We start from the raw sequence: 24,941 nt of genomic DNA on the forward strand, positions 1-24,941 counted from the left end.
CAAGTAGCTGGAACTACAGGTGCTCTCCACTATGCCCAACTCATTTTTTTATTTTTTGGAGAGATAGAGTCTCGTTATGTTGCCCAGGCTGGTCTCAAACTCCTGACCTCAAGTTATCCTCCTGCTTCCACCTCCCAAGTGCTGGGATTACAGGTGCGAGCCACCACACGTGGCCCAATTCCCAACACTTCTGTGCCTCTGTATCTCTATCCACAGCAAAGTCTTCTAAATCGTCACATTTCTCCAAAATGAGAAACAGCAGAAGCATTATAAAGCTGCCCATGGGTGACAGGTGGATTTGTAGCAAAACAGTTCTATGAGAATATAAAGTTCCCTGCGCCTTTGAAATTTCAACAGGAAATGCAGGGCCAGTCATCAGCCCATCTTGCGCACACATTTTATACCACCTGCGAGACAGAGGCACTCACTGAAACACACAAGCCGCATGATAAACTCCCTGGGTCGTGGCACAACGGAGTTCAGACTCGCCCCCAGCACCCTGAACAGCCATACCTGGGTTGCTGGTGAGAAAGGCGAGGGGGCTCTCGCCAAGGTCCGCAGGGCCGTCCACTCGGTGGGGCGGGCTTTCCAGCAGCTCCACTCCTTCCTCCAGCTCGGGGTAGGTCCTCACCAGGAGGCCCAGCGAGGGCTGTGAGAGGAAATCTTTGAGCATAGAAGAGTTCAGGGCGTCAGCGGCACGATTATTGATCTCAAGAATCTCATCTCCCGCTTTCAGGCCTGCCAACGCAAGATGGAAAATTTTTAATTTCACACACATAATCAGAACACAACAGCTTAGGAGGTCTGCTATAAAGGGCACACCTGCTGTGGGTCTCACAGCCCCAGGTGCTGCTGCAGACAGGCTGCGGTGCTCAGCAGTGATCCTCAGGAGAGGACATGGGCCTCAGGTTCTGAAGGTCCTAGATTTGCAGGTTACAACATGCCAAGCCGGGTCCTTCATACATCAAGCAAACAAACCCACTCCTTCATTAATCTATGTGTTCCAAGCATCTGTCATTTCTCACAAATGCTAATGAATTCCGGCTATCTTCCTACACTTTTGGGGCGGGGCGAGCGGGGAATGGCAGTGCTCTCTGATGGCTGCCACCACTGTGTTCTGTACATGTTCATGCCTCAGTGCACACTTAAGTCACAGCCAGCTAATATCTACTGATTATTTCCAAGGAACCAAAATGCAGGGCATTCACTCTGGCTATGAGGACAGAAGTAAGAATGTCTCATTCCAAATACACTTAGAGATGACAGTTTCAAGAACCCAGTGCAAGCATTTTTGTCCTTTTTTGTTTTCAAACTATATCAGAACCTTGGGATGAATCTCTTTTGGTAGATCCCCAAAGGATCTGCTAGGGGAATTGCCAAAGTTTGGGACCCAAGGGAATGACCATGAACAAGCCCAACCTAGAAGAACAGGAAGTTGAGACACCGAGGTGCAGTTCAAACTGGCACTGGAAGAACATTCCAGCAGCCTGAGAAAGGGAGAGGTTGGGAAGAACATGAAAGAAAATAAAATAATCATTTCAGCTAGGAAGAGAAAAGGAGCCCAATTTCTAATTTTATACACCAATATGGAAAAACCAACTTGAAAAAGGGAGTGAGTGAAGGGCAGGCAAAGACAAATGATAAATTGCAGGAAAGAGAAGCCTCCCAGCCCTTGGGCATCCCACTCAGATTCTGCAGAAAATGACCCTACAAAGAAGTTCTCACTTCCCAGCTTCACAGAGTCACACGCCCTGGACATCCTTATTCAGATTTCTAAAATATCTGAAATCAGTTTTTTTTTTTTTTTTTTTTTTTTTGAGACGGAGTCTCACTCTGTTGCCCAGGCTGAAGTGCAGTGGTGCAATCTTGGCTCACTGCAACCTCTGCTTCCCAGGTTCAAGCGATTCTCCTGCCTCAGCCTCCAGAGTAGCTGGGATTACAGGCACTCACCACCACGCCTGGCTATTTTTTGTATTTTCAGTAGGGACGGGGTTTCACCACGTTGGCCAGGCTGGTCTGCTGACCTCAGGTGATCCAAAATTTTTTAAATTTTTATTCATTTATTTATGTAGTTATTTTTCTGAGATGAAGTCTCACTCTGTTGCCCAGGCTGCAGTGCAGTGGCACGATCTTGGCTCACTGCAACCTCTGTCTCCCAGGTTCTCGTGCCTCATCCTTCTGAGTAGGTGGGACTACAGGCATGTGCCACCATGCCTGGCTAATTATTGTTTTGTTTTGTTTTTGAGACGGAGTTTTGCTCGTTACCCAGGCTGGAGTTCAATGGCGCGATCTCAGTTCACTGCAACCTCCACCTCCCCAGTTCGAGTGATTCTCCTGCCTCAGCCTCCCATGTAGCTAGGATTATAGGTGCACACCACCATGCCCAGCTAATTTTTGTATTTTTAGTAGAGACAGGGTTTCACCATGTTAGCCAGGCTGGTCTGGAACTCCTCACCTCAGGTGATCCGCCCGCCTTGGCCTCCCAAAGTGCTGGGATTACAGGTGTGAGCCACCATGCCCAGCCAATTCACAGCTAAATTTAACATAAAATACCCCCAATATCTTTCTAGACACGCCAGGTGTTGGGATCGTGTTTGTGGACCAGGAGGACAGAATGGACATCACTCTTGCATCTGTTGAGAACAGAGCAAGGGGGTTGGTACAGATGACCGTTCATCTTCATTTAACACCAGGGCTCTCAGATTCAAAGAACTAAAACAGGATGTGACTGAAACCAGGGCGGCAGATTCCCCACCCCCGTGCCACGCAAACCGGCACACTCATTGTGCTGAAAGAGATAAAAATCAGTCTTTGGGCTTGAAGGGGAAGAAATCCTGTCATCTGTGCTCTTAGCTGAGATACAGCTCAGTGACTGGGTCAAACTCTGGCCCCAGGCTGCCTATGGCCTAGAAAGTATAGAAGGAAAAAGAAGGAAAATGCTCCTCTGTGACAGTCAGCAGCAGATAAATTATCCTGACTTTATTTCCCACTCGTCACACCTTTGCCTTTCCATGCATAGCCAGGTCTGCGGTTGTGCTTTTCCAGTGTTTACAGGACAGGTCAATATAACCCGCACAGGTAGCTTTGCAAGCCACGAACTACCCAGAACTCAGCTGAACCAGGACAAAAAAGACAGTGGCGAAGATCAGCACTCAATTTCCCTTCTCTGCTCCATTTAGCAGTAGTTAACACAACAGATGCGAGGTAAGTACATCTAAGGACAGTTGACCTGGATGTGTTGATCTCTGATGTTCAACACGTATTATTTTGCCACTTCTTGCATGAAACTACAAATCCCATAGCAAGAAGAAAGAAACAAAGGTGGATTTCCAGCCCTACCTACCCGGCCCGTTTATTTACAGCGAGTATAGTGGGTCGAATAGTGTCCCCCCGCAAATTCATGTCCACCTAGAATGTCAGAATGCAACCTTCTTTGGAAATAGGGATAGATATATATCACAGATGAAATTATAATAATATAATCATTGTAATTATATATAATTACACATCATAATTATATATAATTATGTTATATAATTATATATAATTATATTATATAATTATATATAATTATATTAATGATTATTATATAATGTATTAATATATTATATATTTATATATTATATGTCATTATATATCATTATATATTATATATCATACTATATTATAAATTTATATATGAATATATAATTATAATTACAATATCATCATTATAATTATAATTACAATATCATCATTATAATCATATAATAATTACACATAATTATATAATATTACACATGAAAGTTACAATGCACTCATAATGATTTAGAGTAGGTCCTAAATCCAATGACTGGTGTTCTTATAAGAAGGCCATGTTAATGACACAGAGAGACACACAGGGCAGAAGCCATGTGACTTCAGGCAGAGATTGGAGTGATACAGCCATAAGCCACAGAATGCCAAGTGCTGCTTTCACACCAGAAACCAGAAGGAGGCATGAAGCCATTCTTCCCTCAGAGGCTCCAGAGGAATCAATCTTGCCAATACCGTAATTTCAGACTTCTGGCCTCCTAAACGGTGAGAGGATAAATTTCTGTTATTTTAAGCCACCCAGTGTGTAACAGTTTATTATAGTAGCTCTAAGAAATTAGCACTGTGAGCAAATCATCTAGGTTGCAAAGACTTTCCAGGGGTAGAAAAAGGATGGAGAGTTGGGGTTCCCCAAGTAGCCCAAATGCATTATGGGCCATTTAAGGGCTAAAATGAAACAGGCAGGATGTAGCAGGGAAGCACTCTCTAAGGAAGGGGAGGGAGGCTGGATCTCAAATCCCTAGGTTCTCAACTTTCGCAGATTCTTCTATGAACGGAAGCAACAGAACAACTGATTTGAAGAGCTCTGCAGGCTCAGGCAATAGCCAATGTCAGCTTTGACCAGTGTGGACCAAAGTACAGAGGGGTCTTCCCCCATGCTCTGCTCCAGGAAGAACCCCCCCCCCCAGGATCCCCACACTATCCTAGAAGATGGAGAAGGACGACCACATGATTAGAATGGAATTTCCCACCAGCCCCATGGTAATGGGCTCAGATTTAAAATCCAAAAATGAGTGACTTGAGAGGCTGAGACAGGAGGATCGCTTGAGGCCAGGAGCTCAAGAATAGCCAGGGCAATGCAGCAAGACCCCTGACTCTGAAAAATAAATAAATAAATTAGTCAGGTGTGGTGGCATGCACCTGTACTCCCCTAGCGACTCAGGAAGCTCAGGGGAGAGGATGGCTTGGGCCCAGGATTTCGAGGCTGCAGTGACCTATGATTGCGCCACTGGACTCCAGCCTGGGTGATAGAGCAAGACCTTGTCTCTAAAAATTAAAAAAAGAAAAAAATAGTTAAAGAATATGACCTTTCTGGTACACTTAAGTTAATGGAATAAAATGCATATTCCCTGCAAGGGTTTTCAATGAGAAAATGTTCAAATGCTTTTCACAAATGAATTCTTTGGGCCTATCTTTCTCATTCAAAAACTAGAGAAGCCCCAAAGGGCATTTAAGACAGACAGACCAGCCCTCCTTCATTGACTTACCTTTCTTGGAAGCTAAGCCGGTTTCCTTCACACTGTTCACGTACAGCCTTCGAATACCATCTTCTTCCACAGAAGAAAGTGAAAACCCTGTGAAACACAAAAAGACAGAATGGCAGGGCTCACACCTTCTGAATGTTTAGCAAACAACAGGAAGTGCCTGCTGTGAACTAGGTATGTTTCATGTTTGTCATTTTAGTTTGGACTGATTGTTTTTTCTTGTTTTACAAAGCAGAGAAGTGTATTTTTAGATCACTCTGGAAGTCACTACTTGTAAAAGTAAGGATTACTAGGTACGTCTATCTTCATATTACCTACCAATCTACTCAAAGGAAAGCAAATTATTTTGTTTAACCTTGCTTCGTGGTAAACGCCATCATTTTTTCTTTTCCATACTCTCCTCCAAAGCAGAAAACAGAAAGATTAGCTTACCTCAGAGTCCCCAGACATTTTTCATCAAATCTATGTCCTAGAATATGTTAACAACTGTACTGTTGGAAGCTGTGTGTTCATCCATATGTATGACTATATGGACACTGCTTTAATTTAATACAATTCTGCAAACAGGAGCAAGATGCAACTCACATTACGCATCTGTAATGTGAGTTACACATTACAGAAACTACCTGATTTCACACTCTAGCAGTATCTGATCATAAGATTATCTTATACTTCTCTGGGCTCCCAGAGCTCAAAGCCAACTTGCTAATTAACCCTGGGCTCTGCTACATCCTTCAGAGAGGAAAGCAGAGTGAGGCCGAGGTATTCTAGGTGGCTTGAGGATCCCAGGTACTCAAAACTCTATGGTTACAAGTCCTGGTCACTCTTGTTTCCAGACCGCCTCATGTAAAACTCTTTCCTAATCAATTACTTTGAATGTCCACAGTGAATACTTACTTTGCTAAAGGAAAGAAATACCTTTGCAGATATTTCTAAAAAGGACAATGGGAACACATGTCATTGTATGTATCTGCAAGAATTTCAGCTCTGGGAGAAAAATCATCCCATAATATAGATACCCATCGTAATGCTGAGGGGAGAGCAGTGGTTGAAAAAAAACAAACAGGCAAACAGCAAAACAGAATTTTATAAGATTGGGTCCCAGGAGTCACTGAGCCTTTTTAGGCCATGTCATGATGAACACATGGTTTTTTGTTTAGTTTACAAGACCAGGAAATGGATAACCTCACATAGGCAAAAGAGCTAATTGCCATCGCCCTCTCAAGTACTGTAACACCCTCAGACAGGGAACGGCTGAGGGCCACCCCTGAGGACTTTCCAAAGTCTTCATTTCATTCTCTTATTTTAAATTCTCTTCTTTCAGCAACTTCTAACTTTCAGATTAAGTGTCAAGAAGCCCTGCTGAAATCAAAATATTTTTACACAAGAACCATTTAAGTTACATTAGCCTTAACACAGGTGTATTTATCTGCATTTTAGTGGAAATTTTTTTTTTTTAAATCTGTTAGGAAAGATAGAATCAAGGGCTCTGTCATGGGAAAGAATGAATAGGATTCATCTAAATATTGGAATTTCCTTTCTGAAATGCCATCATTCTATGACATTCTGAGACCAATTTTTGTTTGTTTGTTTGTTATTAAAGAGACAGGGTCTTGCTCTGTCCCCCAGGCTGGAATGCAGTGGTGTGATCATAGCTCATTGTAGCTTCAAACTCCTGGGTTCAGACAATTCCCTACCTCATCTACCAGAAGACCTGGGACTACATATGAGTGCTACCATGCTTGACTGATTTTTTAATTTTTTTTGTAGAGATAGGGTCTTACTATGTTGCCCAGGCTTGTCTCAAACTCCTGGCCTCATGCGATCCTCCCACCTCAGCCTCTCACAGTGTTGGGATTACAGGCGTGCACTACTGAGCCTGGCCCCAGTTTTTTTTCTATTAAAAAATTAGCACCCCTGTGGGGTACCAGGAAACATCTTTGCTTAACTGGAAGATGGCAGGAGAGGCAACATGGTGACGGCCTGCTGCAAGTCACCTGAAGCCAAGTAGATGGAGACATGGAGACACCTCAGGTATTGATTTGCTCCATTCCCTCTTTTTGTTGTCTAGGCTCCCTCATTCTGTTGTCTAGGCTGGAGTGCAGTGGTGTGATCTCAGCTCACTACAACATACTCTGCCTCCCAGGTTAAAGCGATTCTCCTACCTCAGCCTCCCTAGTAGCTGGGATTACAGGCACACACCACCACACTCAGCTAATTTTTCTAATTTTGGTAGAGATGGGGTTCCATCATGCTGGCCAGACTGGTCTCAAATTCCTGACTTCAAGTAATCCACCTGCCTGGGCTTCCCGAAGTGCTGGGATTACAGGTGTGAGCTACCACACCCAGCCATTCCCTCTTTTCTTGGTCCTCTTTTTGTATAATCAAAAGGTTAAATAGAGGAGACTTCCAGTCTGAGGACTGCAATTGATTATGTAATTTGTACCAGACAACTGGGCAAAAGGAAGAGGTCTGAGAAACAGATCAGACATCTCTAATTAGTGGGGAAATCTCCATGATAGGAAAGAGGATGGAAGAAAAAGGATAATGGGCTTACGTTCCTTTTTTGAAGATCACCCAAATGAAAGCCAAAAATTTACAAAAGTGAATAGCACATTAGCTCTGTACTGGAATTCATATTGGACACTGGTTTAGGGGTCAAACAGGAGTTCCTTTCACTGTTCCAGGAAGGCAGCCCTCCCCACACCTTGCCTTGCAACAAACGTGAGCGGCTTCCATTTAAAGATGCCAACACCTTGCACACTGGGGGAAAACCTTATAACTATCTCCTATATGAACAAATATAAAGAAAATTATGAAATATCCTACAGCTGGATTATGTGGAGCTGAATGGAGAACATAATGATTTTAACAGTTAATCAGCAAAGTCAGATCTGTATCTTTTAAATAGGACAGCAATGTTCTAACCCTCAGCAGACAACTCTAATATCGTCCAAAATGATTGCCAACAGGGGGCAGAGGGAAATTATTCAGTATAAATCGATGTATCCACCAACTGGAAGGCTGTTAGCTTTAAACACAGGAAGGGATCATGAGTGGCAACTGGAATAATGATCAGGAGAATGAAGGAAGTGCTTAAAACTAAGTGATGAAACTAAGGTTGGGCATCGTGGCTCATGCCTATAATCCCAGCACTCTTGGGAGGCTGAGGTGGGAGGAAAGCACGAGCCCAGGAGTTTGAGACCAGCCCTGGCAACATAGTGAGACCCTGTCTCTACAAATTTTTTTTTTTTAAATTAGCTGGGCATGGTGGCACGTGCCTTGTAGTCCCAGCTACTTGGGAGGCTGAGGTGGGAAGGATGGCTTGAGCCTAGGAGGTTGCGGCTACAGGGAGTCATGATCCCACCACTGCATTCCAGCCTGGGCGACAGAGTAAAACCCTGTCTCAAAAAAGAAGAAAGAAACTAAGAACAAACTCATGAGATGAACCACCAAAAGGTTCCTCACCCTAGAAAAATCATAACATGATGCAGTAGAGAATTACTCAAAACTAGAGTCCAGGATACAATGAAAATTCAGATAACAAGCATAGGCACCTACAACATGAGGAGAACACATGACTAAAAAATATAATAGTGCTAAAAGTACCCAGAGAAAAGGAATACTAAGTTGCTGAAATGACGCATCCTTCTACTTCAAGGCAGCCTAGGGCCTCATGCTTAGTGTATCATGTAACTGGATATGTGCACTAATTTCAACAGTAAGGTGTGGGAGTGAGCTGAGGGTTGAGATGGAGACAGGGGCAAGAGAGAGAAATTAAGTAAATGTTCCTGCTTTAAGTGTGTTCAGTCAGTTGGATTATTAAATTATATTCTCCTCCCTAAAGTGTTCTAAAATAGAAAGCAGCATTTGATCTGTATTGTGAGGTGTTTCTGTGTTTGTGCCAGTAGCTTTTACTTGTACCAAACTCAGTATCTAACCGGAAGCCACTTAGCTAGGTGTTAATATTAGATGCAGATGGGCTGAATTTTGACTCTGTGATAGCTTTTAATCCAGAGGCAATCAGATCTCTGAGGACGGGGAGGAGGGGTGGGGATCTTTCACCTCTTCAATCAATATGCTGTTGGAACATCACATGCCAAAACCAACCCGAGCACGGAGAAGAAATGATTTAACTGAGCTTATTAGCCATGAGTGGCAGGCTTTTCTTTTCTTTTCTTTTTTTATTTGAGACAGAGTGTCACTCTGTCACCAGGCTGGAGTGCAGAGGCGCAATCTCAGCTCACTGCAACCTCTGCCTCCCGGGTTCAAGTGATTCTCCTGCCTCCCGAGTACCTGGGACTACAGGTGCATGTCACCACGCCCAGCTAATTTTTTTTTTTTTTTTTGAGATGGAGTCTCGCTCTGTCGCCCAGGCTGGAGTGCAGTGGCACAATCTCGGCTCACTGCAAGCTCCGCCTCCCGGGTTCACGCCATTCTCCTGCCTCAGCCTCTCCGAGTAGCTGGGACTACAGGCGCCCGCCACCATGCCCGGCTAATTTTTTGTATTTTTAGTAGAGACGGGGTTTCACCGTGGTCTCGATCTCCTGACCTCGTGATCCGCCCGCCTCAGCCTCCCAAAGTGCTGGGATTACAAGCGTGAGCCACCGCGCCCGGCCATAAGATAATTTTTTTATCTTTAGTAGAGATGGGGTTTCACCATGTTGGCCAAGATGGTCTCGATCTGTTGGCCAAGATGGTCTCGATCTCTTGACCTCGTGATCCGCCCACCTCAGCCTCCCAAAATGCTGGGATTACAGGTGTCAGCCTCTGCGTCCAGCCTGTGGCAGGGCTTCTCAAAGTCCAGGAACAGGTGCCAACTGTTTGCTAATGTCAGTAATGTAAGGACAGAAATCGAGACTAAGCATTGAGAACCTCTTGGAGCTTTGACATTGCCACAACCTCCAAGCATGGATTTTATATTTCACAAAAGCAGTGGTGGTCACAAAAGAGGGGAAATTAAAACAAAACAAAATACCTGCTTCTTTACATTGGATGGGTTGAGAAGCACTGTTTGTAATACTCTCAAGACTGATGCCTGGTGCCCTGTCATACCCTCCTCAGGGGGTAAAAGTAAATGGGTTCTGTAATTCAGTGACTTTAATAAAAAGTATTAAAACGTATACAAACGATAGCAGTTTTATGCCCAGTTCCAATTTCTGAGTCCCTGAATCACTCAATCTTAGAAGTAGAGTCCAAGAGCTTCGAAATTCAGCCTTCTGAACTTGATCTTTGCTAGTTTATCCTTACTCAACAAAAATTAAGTAAACTGAAGAGAAAAAGAATAATCATTATGAAGCATCTAATTTTGGAGGATCCAGGCACTTCACTGCTACCAATTACAGCTCTAATTACTGAGGTTGGCTTTTTGCTGCATAATAAGCTGCTCATAAACATTTATTCCTTGCCATGAGAAACATTCTTCTGGCTTTATTATGTCTTTAGTTTTAAGGTCAAGAAATAAACAGCATAAAGTTATAATGCAAGTGGCCAGGGTTCAAAATTGGGTTCTCTTCATTAGGCCCAAATCCTCTATTGCGTATTCTGAGATGAAGACTGGTGGCCTACAAGGGAAGGTACAGAAGGAATATAATATCCCACTGCTCAGAAAAGAGTTTAAAGATTTTCAAATGCTAAAAAGCTTAATAACCTGGGCCGGGTGCAGTGGCTCACGCCTGTAATCCCAGCACTTTGGGAGGCTGAGGTGGGTGGATCAGTTGAGATCAGGAGTTCAAGACCACCCTGGCCAACACGGTGAAACCCGTCTCTTCTAAAAGTACAAAAATTAGCCAGGCATGGTGGCACATGCCTGTAATCCCAGCTACTCAGGAAGCAGGAGAATCACTTGAACCTGGGAGGCAGAGGTTGGAGTGAGCTGAGATCGCACCACTGCACTCCAGCCTGGGCGGCAGAGGGAAACTGTGTCTTAAAAAAAAAAAAAAAGAAAGCTTAATAACTTGATTCAGACAGAAATCTTAAGTGAGCACATGCGGTAGTCTTTATGTCTTTCCACCCAGAACTTTGTTCTCCTTCTACCAAACAGTAGAATCACACTTCTGTGCTCTCTCGTAGGTAGGTATGGCTGTGTGACTTGCTTTGGCCAATGAATTGGGAGTGGGACAACACCTGCTTTCCCACCTCCCCTTCCCCCTCTGCTGAGTGACAAGCACTGTCCCAGGTGGCAGCTGCTCCAGGCCTGGGTGTGGAATGAGGACAACGTATGGAGTCCCAGCCAACCCATAAGGGACGCGTGGTGAATGTGAGAAATCAATGTCACTGTTTCGAGCCACAGGGCTTTGGTGGCTGGCTGTTACCTCAGCTAACCTCACCGCTCCTGACTGATATAGCACAGTGTGGATTTTCCTCACTTAATTTACTCAGGCACCAACTCTGTTACTATTCAAGCCATACAGTGTAATGCTAAGTAAAGAAGACTGGTCTTAAACATATGGAAAGGAATATATATTTAACTCTGCCAGAATGTAGACAACCGCATAGGAAAGCGTTAACACAGCAGGCATGACTGCTATTCTTCGAAAGGCCCGCTTACAGATTTGAACCTTGGCTGGCATCCTGAGAACTTGGATTTTGGGAGGGTTCCCAACACCCTGAGTGGCTCACAGTGCCTAAACTGTGGTACAAACAATGGGATTTACGGTGAACGCCTACTTTCCTCCTGGGAGCCTGGAATTTCGGTGCATGCTAGGTAGAGGGTGCCTAGGGAACCAGCCTCCCCAGAAAAGCCCTGGGCACTGAGCCTCTAACCACCTTCCCTAGGAGGGAGCATTTCTCAGGTGTCATCACAACTTGGTGCTGGAGGAGTTATCCTCATTCTACGTGACTCCACTGAAACACGGCTCGCTGAAGCTCACACCTGGTTTCCCCTAGACTTCGCTCCATGCGCCTTTTCCCTTTGCTGATTTTGCTTTGTATTGATATAGGAGTTAAAATGAAATGATTTAGGCAGAGTGTGAGGAGAAGAAAGTCCTCAGTAACATTTTCCTTTTAATGAAAAGCAGCCCCCAAATAATTTTTTTTTTGTAACAAAAAGCAGCCTGTAAAATCAAGCTGCACACATAGACAAGCAAGCTGGAAGCTTACACCGGTGAATGCCGGCAGTTGTGCCAATAGGAAAAAGCTAGCTGGGACTAAACATGTTCAAAATGGTGGCTCCATCTTCTCTTCTCTTTGCCAGCCACGTGTACAGTAAGGAGCAGTGAACATGGCCCCGGCCAGGCAAAGACTCCATTTGCATAATAAAGATTAGGATAGGGCAGCCAGCTTCCATGCGTGCTGTGTAGACATCACACCTGGTCCAAACAATCTGTGGGCCTTATGTAAATCAGACACTGCCTCCTCAAGCCTGGCTACAAAATCCGGTGCATTCCGCTGCTGGCCGGAAGACCCACTCGGGCACCCGTCTCTCTCTGCAGGAGACAGAGCTATTGTCCTTTTCTCTTTTTTGCCTATTAAACCTCTACTCCTAAACCCACTTCTTGTGTGTCCACATCCTCGATTCCCTTGGCATGAGACAATGAACCGGGGGTATTTACCCAAGACAACGAAGCCACTTCAGTACAATTTGCTATAAAAAAAATCATAGTTGTGAGTATGACCAGATGCTGAGCTCTGTGGGTCTTCCTAGTGAATCAGCAAACCTAGGGATGGTCTTGGGGACTCCCCAACACACCACCAAAATAGCTCCTTTAACATTATTTGTATGGGAAGGGAGGATAATGTCTATGTTTTTGGGAAAGGGGTGTAAAAGAATAATTCCTACATTACTAAGGTACACCATAGTATATGTTAAACAAAAATTATGGGAGGCCATTGTTGTGAAGTGAGTTCCTGCATTACGCCCAAAAGGCTAGATCAAATAAAAATGGAATCACTCATGCTGGATGCCACATAATCAAACTAAAACTTTCAGGAAGCAGGTAGATCCCCAAACAGACCAGTTTTTCCTGAAAACATGAGATTCCAGTCTACCTGAGTCAACAAAATAAGTAGGTCCCCTCTGCTTTAACCCTTACAAAAAAGTAACCTGAAGTAAGCTAATGTTAAACAATCAGTTTTCTTCTTCCACTGTTCTGTTTTCTTGTCGCCACCTTACAAAAATCACTGTTCTGCCATTGCCCAGAGGGAGCTCTCATTCTATTTTGTAGAATGGAGGCTGTCCCATGCATGAATCACAAATAAAAGCCAATCAGATTTGTAACTAAACTTGTTGTAATTTTATCTTTTGACATATAAAATAATCTACCCACTTCCTTTTTAGGACAGTAAAACCCCAATAATTAAAGTTATGAAATTTAACACCAAAGTCTACATCGTACCCAGAGTAAATATCCCTTTTTTTCCCTAGTGTGGCTGCCCTCCACAGAACAGGAACCAGATATACTATCTGTTTTAGATAGGACTCAAAGGCATTTTGTTGAACTGTAAATAAATGCACGCTTACATAAGAAATTCTTTACCTTAAAACACAAAGAAAAATAAACTTACCATAAGTATCAGCAGCTGTATCTGACTTCTCAATGTGGATGCTCTGAGTGACTTTTGGACAGATTTCAATTTCTTTGTACAGCTGAAAGTTACAAAGGGGAATCTAATTAGAATTTCATTATAACTAACTTTTAAAAATGGTCATCATTTCATAAATCTGTTTTTTCACAATTGATACGTGAATTTGCACTTTACAATCTTATCATTAAACGGAAGTCATTAAAAGTAAAAAGTAAAAGTAAAAACTTCCAGCTGTCATCCTCAAATGTAGCACAGTTTGGTTTCTAAGTAATTCCTCCACATCACTCTCTCTGTCTATTCCTACCCAATGTCTATCACAGACCTGAAAAATAATGCTAAAGTAATGGAGATCTCTAGTTGTGGGGAGAAAAAAGTTTATTAAAATCAGGAAGAGGTTATAAAGATCTTGGTATGGAATTCACGGAAATAAGATAAATCTCTATGCTTCCATTCAAAAAGTTCACCATAGTACAAATCAGAGACAAATGATAGCATTGAAACAGAAAACAAATTACGTAAAGGAAGATATTCTTTTTTTAGCCACTGAACTGTATTGAAATTAGCTAGAAAACTGAAGTACACAAATTAATCAGCCCTCTAAAAGCCCAAGAAAGGAAATAACTTATGACTAAGTCCTCAAAAGCAATTGCAACAAAAATGAAAAAGTGGGACCTAATTAAACTAAAGAGCTTCTGCACAGAAAAGGAAACTGTCAATAAACAGACAACCTACAGTATGGGAGAAAATATTTGCAAACTGTGCATCTGACAAAGGTGTAATATCCAGAATCTATAAGGAACTTAAATCAACAAAAAATGAATAATCTCATCAAAAAACGGGCAAAAGACATGAACGGGCACTTTTCAAGAGAAGACATATATGTAGCCAATAAATATATGAAAAAATGTACACATCGCTAATCATCAGAGAAATGTAAACCAAAACCACAATGAGATACCATCTCACACCAGTCAGAATGGCTATTATTAAAAAGTCAAAAAACAACAAATGCTGGTGAGGCTGCAGAGAGAAGGGAACGCTTTTCTTTTCTTCTTTTTTTTTTTTTTGGAGACAGATTGTTGCTCTGTTGCCCAGGCTGGAGTGCAGTGGCGCAATCTCAGCTCACTGCAACCTCCATCTCCCGGGTTCAAGCAATTCTCTTGCCTCAGCCTCCTGAGTAGCTGGGATTACAGGCGTTTGCTACCACATCTGGTTTTTTTTTTTTTTTTTTTTTGTATTTTTAGTGGAGACGGGGTTTCGCCATGTTGGCCAGGCTAGTCTCGAACTCCGACCTCAAATGATCCGTCCGCCTCAGCCTCCCAAAGTGCAGGAATTACAGGCGTGAGCCACCATGCCCGGCAGAGAAGGAAACGCTTATACACTGTTGTTGGGAATGTAAATTAGTTCAGCCACTGTGGAAAGCAGTTTGGAGATTTCTCAAAGAACTTAGAACTACCACTTGACTCAGCAATCCCATTACTTGGTATATATCCAAAAGAAAATAAATCATTCTACCAAAAAGACACGTGTACTTGTATGTTCATTGCAGCACTATTCACAATAGCAAAGATGTGGAATCAATCTATATGCCCATCCAGGGTGGACTGGATAAAGAAAATGTGGTACATGTGTATACCACAGAATACTATGTAGCCATGAAAAAGAACAAAATCATGTCCTTTGCAGCAACACGGATGCAGCTGGAAGCCATTATCCTACTTGAATTAACACAGGAACAGAAAACCAAATACCTTCTCACTTACAACTAGGCGCTAAACAATGAGTACTCATGGACATAAAAATGGCAACAATAGATACTGGGGACTACTAGAGGGGGAAGGCAGGAGGAGGACAAGGGTTGTGAGACTAACTGCTGGGCACTAGGCTTACTACCTAGGTGACAGGATCAACAGTACCCTAAACCTCAGCATCATGCGATCTACTCAGGTAACAAACCTGCACATGTGCCCCTTGAATCTAAAATAAGAGTTAAAATTATTAGAAAAATTGTTTAAACAAAAAAGGCTGGAAAAAGAGCTTTGTACAAAGTCAAGATAAGAATCATGCAGAGTTCACACATCATAAACGTTGTTTAAATTAATTGATATTTCATTTTCTTTTTTGTTTGGTTTTTTTTTTTGAGACGGAGTCTCGCTCTGTCGCCCAGGCTGGAGTGCAGTGGTGTGATCTCGGCTCACTGCAAGCTCCGCCTCCCGGGTTCACACCGTTCTGCCTCAGCCTCCTGAGTAGCTGGGACTACAGGCGCCCGCCACCATGCCTGGCTTTTTTTTTTTTTTTTTTTTTTTTTGTATTTTTAGTAGAGACAGGGTTTCACCATGGTCTCAATCTCCTGACCTCCTGATCCGCCCGCCTCAGCCTCCCAAAGTGCTGGGATTACAGGCGTGAGCCACTGCGCCCGGCCGGATATTTCATTTTCATATGTCAAGATCTATCAAGACAATAACATACGGAGTTCTGACCATGTGTCACGCCTCTCGCACTAACTCCATGAGACAAGCGTGATGTCCATTTTACAAATAAAGGCAAGAGCCTAAAGAGAAAGTACTTTCCTAAATTCAGAAGACCAGTTCATGCACAGCTGGGATCATGAACCCAGGTCTCACTGGCTCTAGAGCCGCGTTCTTTCCACTACACTATGATGCCTCCCAGATCAGCCTTCACTGGAACACAGGGTATGAACGCAAAGGGAACCTACCCTCTTAGGTCAGTCAAAGGTTCAAATCCAAAATTTATAATAAAAACTCACAAACAAATAGATGTGTCAAATGCTCATATAGATTTTTAAAATTATTACTCTATCTTGAAATGAAAACCAATTTTGAGCCAAGGTCAATAACGAAAAATGTGGCCATTAGCACTAAAGAGAAGTCTTGATGATGATCTAAACTTGCCCGCATCCCTGACCACACAGTCATTCGTCCAGAAACAATTTTATTCAGGCAGGTAGAAAAGAGTGGCCAGTTTCTTCTCTTTATTTGCTTGGGGCATTTGAGAGGTCAGCATAATACTTGTGACTCAGGAGCCTGAGAAAGCATTTGCTATAATAGAATGCCAAGGAATGTGGGGGATAGGAACGTGGACAGGACAGCTTGGATCCTTTTAAACACCTCAATTTAATGCAACTTCCACCAAATGCAACGTGTCAAGGGCATGACTGAATGTGGTTTTAGTGTTATACTTTAGAAATGTTTCATAGAAATAAATTTACAAATGAGAAGAAATCAGTTATACCACTTTTTCATTCAGAAAATAGCCACCAAAACTCTAAATACTAAATTCAATAAGGTTTACAATATGTAACCTAACACCACAGAATGCTCAAGGAAACGTTATCAACCACGTACACTTAACTTATTAGGAGCCTTAGTTCTATTTTTTAAAACTTTAAGAGCCAAACCCTTCCTCCAGGTGGCAGTATGTAACTGTTTGTTTTAATCATTTCCACAGGATCTAGTGGGAATAGAGCTTTGTGCATAATCTTTCCTATATTTTCATACTACTTCCTAGTTTTCTTTGAAATTAGTGTGAATATCATTGTGTCTTTTGCTGGTCTCAGACAATAACTCAGTATCATATAGACAGGCCCGCTGGCCACAACATCCTTAGGCTGGTTGGACTAAAGCCAGGTTTAGTGAACAAAACTAAAACTACATAAAATTTCAAGAAGCGTTCGTACTTTAAAATATATTTTCAATGCAACCACAATATCTGGAACTAGAAATCTGGAAATTCAGTAGTTTTATACATAATGCACTTAATGATGAAATAGCTCACATCTTCCCTTTCTTTTATTAAATCGATAATGTTGCAACTTTCCCTGTTTTCAAAAACTGGATGAGAAGATCACCAGATTTTAAGAAACAAATTGCTTACCTAGGACTCTTGAGTTCTCACAAAATCAGGATCGTTTCTTCCTCTGTCTCCTTTGGGTGGCTTGGTCTGAGCCACTGTCACACTCTTGCCTGACGATGACTCTGTACAGCCTCCTATGGGCCCTGGTTGCTCATCCTCTCATGCCCTATGGGCCACTCATCTGCCACAGTGAGCCTTTCAAAGCCAACAATGCCCTTTCTCTCTGGGGTTTCCCACGGCACTTAGGCTCTACATGGCCTATCCTTTTTCCCTCTCCCCACCATCTCCTGCATCCCCCTTTCATGCCCTCTCCACCAATACTCAAACACCAGGTAAGCCACCTCCACCATCGCCACCCTCCCCCTGCCTGGGCCGTAGCCAGCTTTGTTCTCTCAGCCTAGAACTTTTTTTTTTTTTTTTTTGAGACAGAATCTGGCTTTGCCACCCAGGCTGGTGTGTAGTGGCACGATCTTGGCTCCCTGTAACCTCCGCCTCCTGGGTTCAAGCAATTCTCCTGCCTCAGCTTCCTGAATAGCTGGAACTATAGGCGTGTGCCACCATGCCTGGCTAATTTTTGTATTGTTAGCAGAGACGGAGTTTCAGCATGTTGGCCAAGCTGGTCTCGAACTCCTGACCTCAGGGGATCCGCCTGCCTCAGCCTCCCAAAGTGCTGGGATTACAGGCATGAGCCACTGTGCCTGGTCAGCCTAGAACACTTGTCTGCAAAATAACTCTATGATTCCACTCCCTCACTTCACTCACTCACCCTGTTCAAACATCACATTAAAAAAAAGAAACACAAAAAATAAATAAAATAAAATAAAATAAAATAAAATAGCAACAAGACCCACTGCAGATGTGCCATCTCCCTCTCTCTACTTGCCCCAACTTCTTGTCTCTCCAGGCTTTGAACATTCCCTGACATATTACACATTCACATGTATTTTTCCTTGTTTCTGCAAACTTGAATACAGATTCCACCGGGGCAGAATTGTTTTGGTGCATCCCCAGTGCCTAGAGCAGCTAGAATAGAGCCAGGCATACAAATGCTAAAAAAAATTTGCTAGATGATAGCTGGGTGTGGTGGTGGGGCAACTGTAGTCCCAGCTACTTGGGAGGCTGAGGCAGCAGAATTGCTTGAACCCAGGAGGCAGAGGTTGCAGTGAGCCAAGACTGTCCCACTGCACTCCAGCCTGGGCGACAGAATGAGACTCTATTTCAAAAAAATAAAAAATAATTAAAAAAATATTTGCTGGATGAGTGAATAAATAAATTGATCAGTGTTTCTGCAAACTTTATTTCTACCTGTCACTTTATAAAAAAAACACATTTAGTGTGGGTTTTTGAAAAGAGCTTCCATAGACTACAATCATGTATATGATCATTCCATGGACCGGACCCAACAAACAAGTCATCGTGAAAAAGTGGCCAAACAGGTATTACTTCTATTAGAAACACAACCAGCAAAGCAGATAAATCAACGGCTAACTCTTCCTGGTTATTCATAAGCAAGAGAATCCCCTGACCCCCAAAATAAACATACTAGACCCTCCAAAAAGATCTTTAAAATATAGTACATACTTTTGCTAATAACTATTGGTCTTACTACTAAAGACTGTTTCACAAAACAATGGCACAGAATACAATATTTTGGGAGAGTCATACATGAATGAGTCATTTATAGGGAAATGGCTTGTAACACTTGAAGCTTCCCATGTCCATCAAAATCAAAATGGAGGTGAGCCAGGGAAACCAATTAACCGTGTGTGGTCTGGTGCATACTCAGTAAGGGACAAGACACTGAATACCTGCAGACTCTCAAAAAGCATCCAGGAATGCTGTTCAGAAACCCCCTGTCTCAGAATGATGCTATGCCCAGCTTAATGGCCTAAAGCAGGGATTCAAAACCAGCGACCCATGGATAGAGTTCAAGTGGTGTGTGAATGTGGATGATAAAAAACAGTGATATTGGCTGGGCGCGGCGGCTCACGCCTGTAATCCCAGCACTTTGGGAGGCCAAGGCAGGTGGATCATGAGATCAGGAGTTCAAGACCAGCCTGGCCAAGATGGTGAAACCCCGTCTCTATTAAAAATACAAAAATTAGCCGGGCGTGGTGGTGGGCGCCTGTAATCCCAGCTACTCGGGAGGCTGAGGCAGGGAGTTGTTTGAACCCAGGAGGCGGAGGTTGCAGTTAGCCAAGATTGCACCACTGCACTCCAGACTGGGTGACAGAACAAAACTTCGTCACAGAAAAAAAAAAAAAGTGATATCTTTATGTTTACAAACCTTAAACTGAAAATCAGCATTTCCTTTTATCCTAAATGAAGGTAGGCAACAAACATAGTAATAGTAGCAGTGCCTGTGACTCCATCATGAATAGAAATCACAGTTATTTTCATATCATGTTTTAGCTGCTGCTAATGTCTCAAAATATTATTTATGCTCATCGTTACCTCAGAACAGTGGTAGCTATTAGATCTACCGCTGGGTCTTGTAATTTAATGGTCTAGCTATTAGGTCTATGTCTACCTATTAAGTCTTATAATTTAATGAGCTAATGAATAAGAACATATATTACCTATAATTCAAAAAATATTTTTGAGAACCATTTCAATATATTTAGGGCACAGATAATCCTATGTATTCTATTTTATGCGATTCAAAATATCATTCTGAGAAGGGGTCTGGAGGCTCCACCAGGCTACCAAAAGCATCCAAAGGACAAAATAGTTAAGAACCTTGGTCGAAATAGAGGTTTTGAAAGACTGTGGCATTTGCATCCTTAGAGATCTATGGGCTGGAGACCTTCTGCAACAGGCCAAGAAATAATACGATGGTCTCCCTGTACTTTAGATTCTTTTAAAATACATATATAGCTATCTGCGTACAAAATTGTAGATCCAAACAGACTAAGCTTGGCACACCTTAGTTTCCTATGTTGAAGGAGACCACACAATGGGCAAGGCTTAAAAATAATAAATGAGTCCATATAATTTCAAAAACTAGGTCTGAAGTACCTATACCTCTTATGTGTAAAATATGAGGAACATGGAACCTGGTTAGGTATGATCCCTGTAATTCAGGATGCAAAATATTCATTAACCCCAAGATGCAAAATATATAATCTAATAACTCTTCCAGTGTTAGCAGGAAAGCACTTCCCTTTTTTAAGTAAGAAAAAAGGGTTTTCTTTCCTTTACTCATACAGCAGCACCAAGACTGGCCTTTTCCCCAGGCCAGAAAAAGAATACATCAGCGGCCGGGCGCGGTGGCTCACGCCTGTAATCCCAGCACTTTGGGAGGCCGAGGCGGGTGGATCACGAGGTCAGGAGATCAAGACCACAGTGAAACCCCGTCTCTAAAAATACAAAAAAAATTAGCCGGTTGTGGTGGCGGGCGCCTGTAGTCCTAGCTACTCAGGAGGCTGAGGCAGGAGAATGGCATGAACCCGGGAGGCAGGGCTTGCAGTGAGCCGAGATCGCACCACTGCACTCCAGCCTGGGCAACAGAGCAAGACTCCGTCTCAAAAAAAAAAAAAAAGAATACATCAGCCCTCTCTGTTAAATGTACTGAACACAGAACAGTTACTGATTTAAGTGACAGTTGAAAAAGGGCTCATTATTTTGATAATCTATTGCATAATATGCTAAAAGTGTTACAAAAGCACACCCTCTCTTCTATTTCCTTAAAAGCCCTTAAAGGGGCACAAGGTAACTTTTCAGGTAACAGAAATGTTCCAAAGCATGATGGCAGCAGTGGAAACAAGACTGCATACATCTGTCAAAACTCATCGGGTTGTGTCCTTAAAGTTGGCGAGAGTTTTCTTAAATGTAAAGTATACCTCAATAAAGTTGAGAAAAAACACAATTTCCTACTCATTTTTAAATCATGCTTCCCTTTTCCAAAAAGAGAATAATACTTGGGTTTAAATGCTCAGTTCCGCTTTCTGTAGTGAAACCCTGTCTGAAGTCACTGTTATTCACACATCCATGGCAAGCAGTCAGAGCCCCCAGAGGAATGACTAAGTACAGAGAGAACACAGGAACTCCAAAATAGAGGCGCCTTGCTCCCAAAATGTTTCTTTCCTGGAACTGACAAACACACCACTTTGCTAAAGAGCAAAGAGCTTGTCACTGGGCTTATTGCAATAACAACCATTGTAATTTACCAAATAAGCATATTATCTCTAATCTTTGTAAAATCCTACAAATTGAGTATTAGCATTTCATTTTTTTTTTCTTGGCCAGTTCCACATGATTAGTAAGCAGGTCTAATTCAGAACCCCAGTCCCATAAGTATGTTCAAACTCAAATATATGTCAATGTCCCCAAGAAGCTATATAAATACAGTTCCAAAAGACTAGGACATAGATGGCAGCTTTTTTCACCCAACAAGATTTGACCCAGCAGTTTCAACATGCCTACGGATGTCACACAAAATTAGAGTTAGCACTGTTTTCTGTAATGACAACCAGCTGATTTTTAAGTCACCAATTTAAAATAAAAGACTGGCCGTGCGCAGTGGCTCACGCCTGTAATTCCAGCGCTTTGGGAGACTGAGGTGGGAGGATCACTTGAGTCCAGGAGTTCAAGACCAGCCTGGGCAACAAAGCAGGATCCTGCCTCTACAAAAAAAAAAAAAAAATTAAAAAATAAAAGTTCGTCAGCCATGGAGCTGTGTGCCTGTGGTTGCAGTTACTCAGGAGGCTGGCACAGGAGGATCACTTAAGCCTACTTAGTAGTTCAAGGTTGAGGTGAGCTATGATCACACCACTGTACTCCATCCAGCCTCGGTGACAGCATGAGATCCTCTCTCTAAACAACAAAATAAAAATACTAAAATACAATAAAATAAAAGATTGCCAATGCAAGGAAAGCTAGTATTATAATAATGACTAAAGTTCTATCTAAGAGATAGCTCTAGATTTTGATTTTTCATGATAGCACTGCACTGCTTCGTGCGTAAACAAAGGTGGTCATTCCACTCTGGAATACTGAGCTAAGTAAGGCCATCTCCACCAACTTAAGCGCTATGAATGAAGCTCATTTATTTTTGAACTCGTTCCACTCCACCAACTACAATTAACACAAGAACACTCATAATTTGAAGATAATCTGCCATAAAATGTGCTTGGACAACAGTCATAACGTTACCAGCTCATAGATGTCTTCCTCGGGCTGTGGAACATAGTGCTGCATTTTGTTTTCTATTAGAAATTTCAGGCGCAGGTAATGAGCAGAATGATCCAGTTGATGTGTCTGGGACAAAAAAAGAAAGAAAGAAAGAAAATGCCTGTTCAATAGTAAATAGGCATAATTAGTTCTCCACCAACATATTATGTATTCCCACGACCAATAGAGTTTTTTTTTTTGTTTTTTTGTTTTGTTTTGTTTTGTTTTGTTTTGTTTTGAGATGGAGTTTCACTCTTGTCGCCCAGCCTGGAGTGCAACGGCACAATCTCGGCTCACTGCAACCTTCGCCTCCTGGGTTCAAGCGATTCTCCTGCCTCAGCTTCCTGAGTAGCTGGGGTTACAGGTACCCACCACCACGCCCAGCTGATTTTTGTGTTTTTAGTGGAGATGGGGTTTCACTATATTGGCCAGGCTGGTCTCGAACTCCTGATCTCAGGTGATTCACTCGCCTTGGCCTCCCAAAGTGCTGGGATTACAGGTGTAAGCCACTGCGCCCGGCCCAATACAGATTTGATACTAAATGGGGATAATAAGGTTTCTATACTTCTTAAAAAGTTTGCATCGTAAATGCAAACTTTTAAAATAACTTTCATTGAACACATTGGTAACATTCCAAGGGTATCTTAGGATTCAATGGAAACAAGGGACTCACATCTCCACGTCTCCTTATTTGATTCACTGTGCTCTTAACACTGGTAAAATTTTCAACAAAACATAGCAGATCAAAAAGGTTCTTAAATATAACTTCATAGATAGGTGATTAAAGAAAAGGGTAACAAGAAAGGCAAGAAAATACTGTATTTACAATGAGAGAAAAAAGCTGTGCCCGGGCAAAGTTGTTTTTTTAACCACATGGGGACAGTGGGACAGTTGTTAACAGTCCATTTGCAAGCGAGTCAGTGTGAAGACAAGGCTTTCAGACTTCAGTCTTATTTATATACTCCCCAAGTGAGACTCCCTCCGGGGGCAGTGCTAATAGGCATGTGTCCAACTATGGAAACACACTGAATGACTCGCTCAAAGAAAACAATTCTAAAATTGAAATTTTCAAGGCTTCTCCTTTGGTCCAGGATGGGACAATAGATTTTTTTTTTCTGTCTAAAAAGTAATCCTTGAATTAATTTTGAGGAATAAGTAATAATACCAACATGGTTTTATAAATCGTTCTCAGTAGAGCGTCAAGAGGATACAGGGAAAAAAGAAAATGTTTTCCGAAAGTTACACAGCAACATGAAAATATATTGCTAGAGAGAAAATGTTTAAACCAAGTGATTTTTTTATGCGCCCTTATCTTTTAGAGATACATCCTAAAACGCTAATAGATAGAAATTATATAATGTCTGGAATTTGCTTCCAAAATAAATAAGAGTTGGGGGTGGGAGTGAGTGAGTAAATCGATAAAACTTAATTTGATCATTACAGATGCTAGGTGATAGATACATGAGAATTTATTACATTGTTCCCTACTTTTATACAAATTGGACATTTTTCACAAAATAAATATAAAACCTCTTCACATTCAAAGCTTTGCAGGTGATAATTATTTCAAAATAAATAAAATTAATTTTAACTGGTTCAGTACTCTTTCTACTTACCCCACCCTCAAAATAATATTTTTAAAGCCAAACTAACAGCATTCCAATAATTATTCCAGTAATATATATTCAGTTACACCTAACGAACTCTTAGATACACCAGATATCGTGTGCAGTAATGAGAATACAGAAACTAATACAACATAAATGCAGTCTTCAGGAGTGTCTGCAGCTGCAGGTAAAAGCTATGTAGATGTGGGAGGTGAGGCAGCAGTGGTTTAGCATTTTAAATAAATATGTACATGCAGGACAGGCAACCTGCATTCTTGCAAAAGCACATTTCCAGAAAGTGGAAATGAGTTTGCTCTGAACACATAGCAGAAGGATAAAGTTTTCTATCAGTGCTTCTTGGGAACCCCAACCTCTCTCCTCTCCTGAGTAATATGATAGTTTGCAGCCTGCTGTGCCAGACACAGATGCCATTCACCAAACACGTCCCAGTGCACCTGGCTTTTGTCCTTTCACTGCCTATATTTGAGACCAGATGCTCAATGTCTGACAGATCCAAGATTGTTGATGTCAAAGATAATAAGGCTGGAGGCGAAAGCCCAGGGAAACATAAAACAGGGACTTTTTAAGTGTGCTACTTACTGCCGGAGAATCATCAAGATAAATAAACAACAACAAAATACTAATATTTAGGGTGAAGTGATGAGCAAGAAAAGTTTTCCTAAGAGAGATCGAAGCTGCAAATGCT

The 24,941-nt window shown here is 42.1% G+C and overlaps 1 protein-coding gene across 12 annotated transcripts in view; it reads right to left on the reverse strand.

The window, feature by feature from the left end:
• The window catches only part of TIAM1 (TIAM Rac1 associated GEF 1), a 443,928-nt gene that overhangs the window by 64,617 nt on the left and 354,370 nt on the right, over positions 1 to 24,941 (reverse strand). For all 12 annotated transcript variants that reach the window (XM_030806062.1, XM_030806069.1, XM_030806064.1 and 9 more), the window contains 4 exons: positions 22,611 to 22,715; positions 13,563 to 13,644; positions 5,061 to 5,147; positions 514 to 738 (listed from right to left, as the gene is read on the reverse strand). In XM_030806062.1, the coding sequence (XP_030661922.1) occupies positions 514 to 738; positions 5,061 to 5,147; positions 13,563 to 13,644; positions 22,611 to 22,715 (499 nt within the window). The remainder of the gene's footprint in view (positions 1 to 513; positions 739 to 5,060; positions 5,148 to 13,562; positions 13,645 to 22,610; positions 22,716 to 24,941) is intronic.

Source organism: Nomascus leucogenys, chromosome 25 (genome assembly GCF_006542625.1).
Source record: "Nomascus leucogenys isolate Asia chromosome 25, Asia_NLE_v1, whole genome shotgun sequence".
Classification (NCBI taxonomy): Eukaryota; Metazoa; Chordata; class Mammalia; order Primates; family Hylobatidae; genus Nomascus; species Nomascus leucogenys.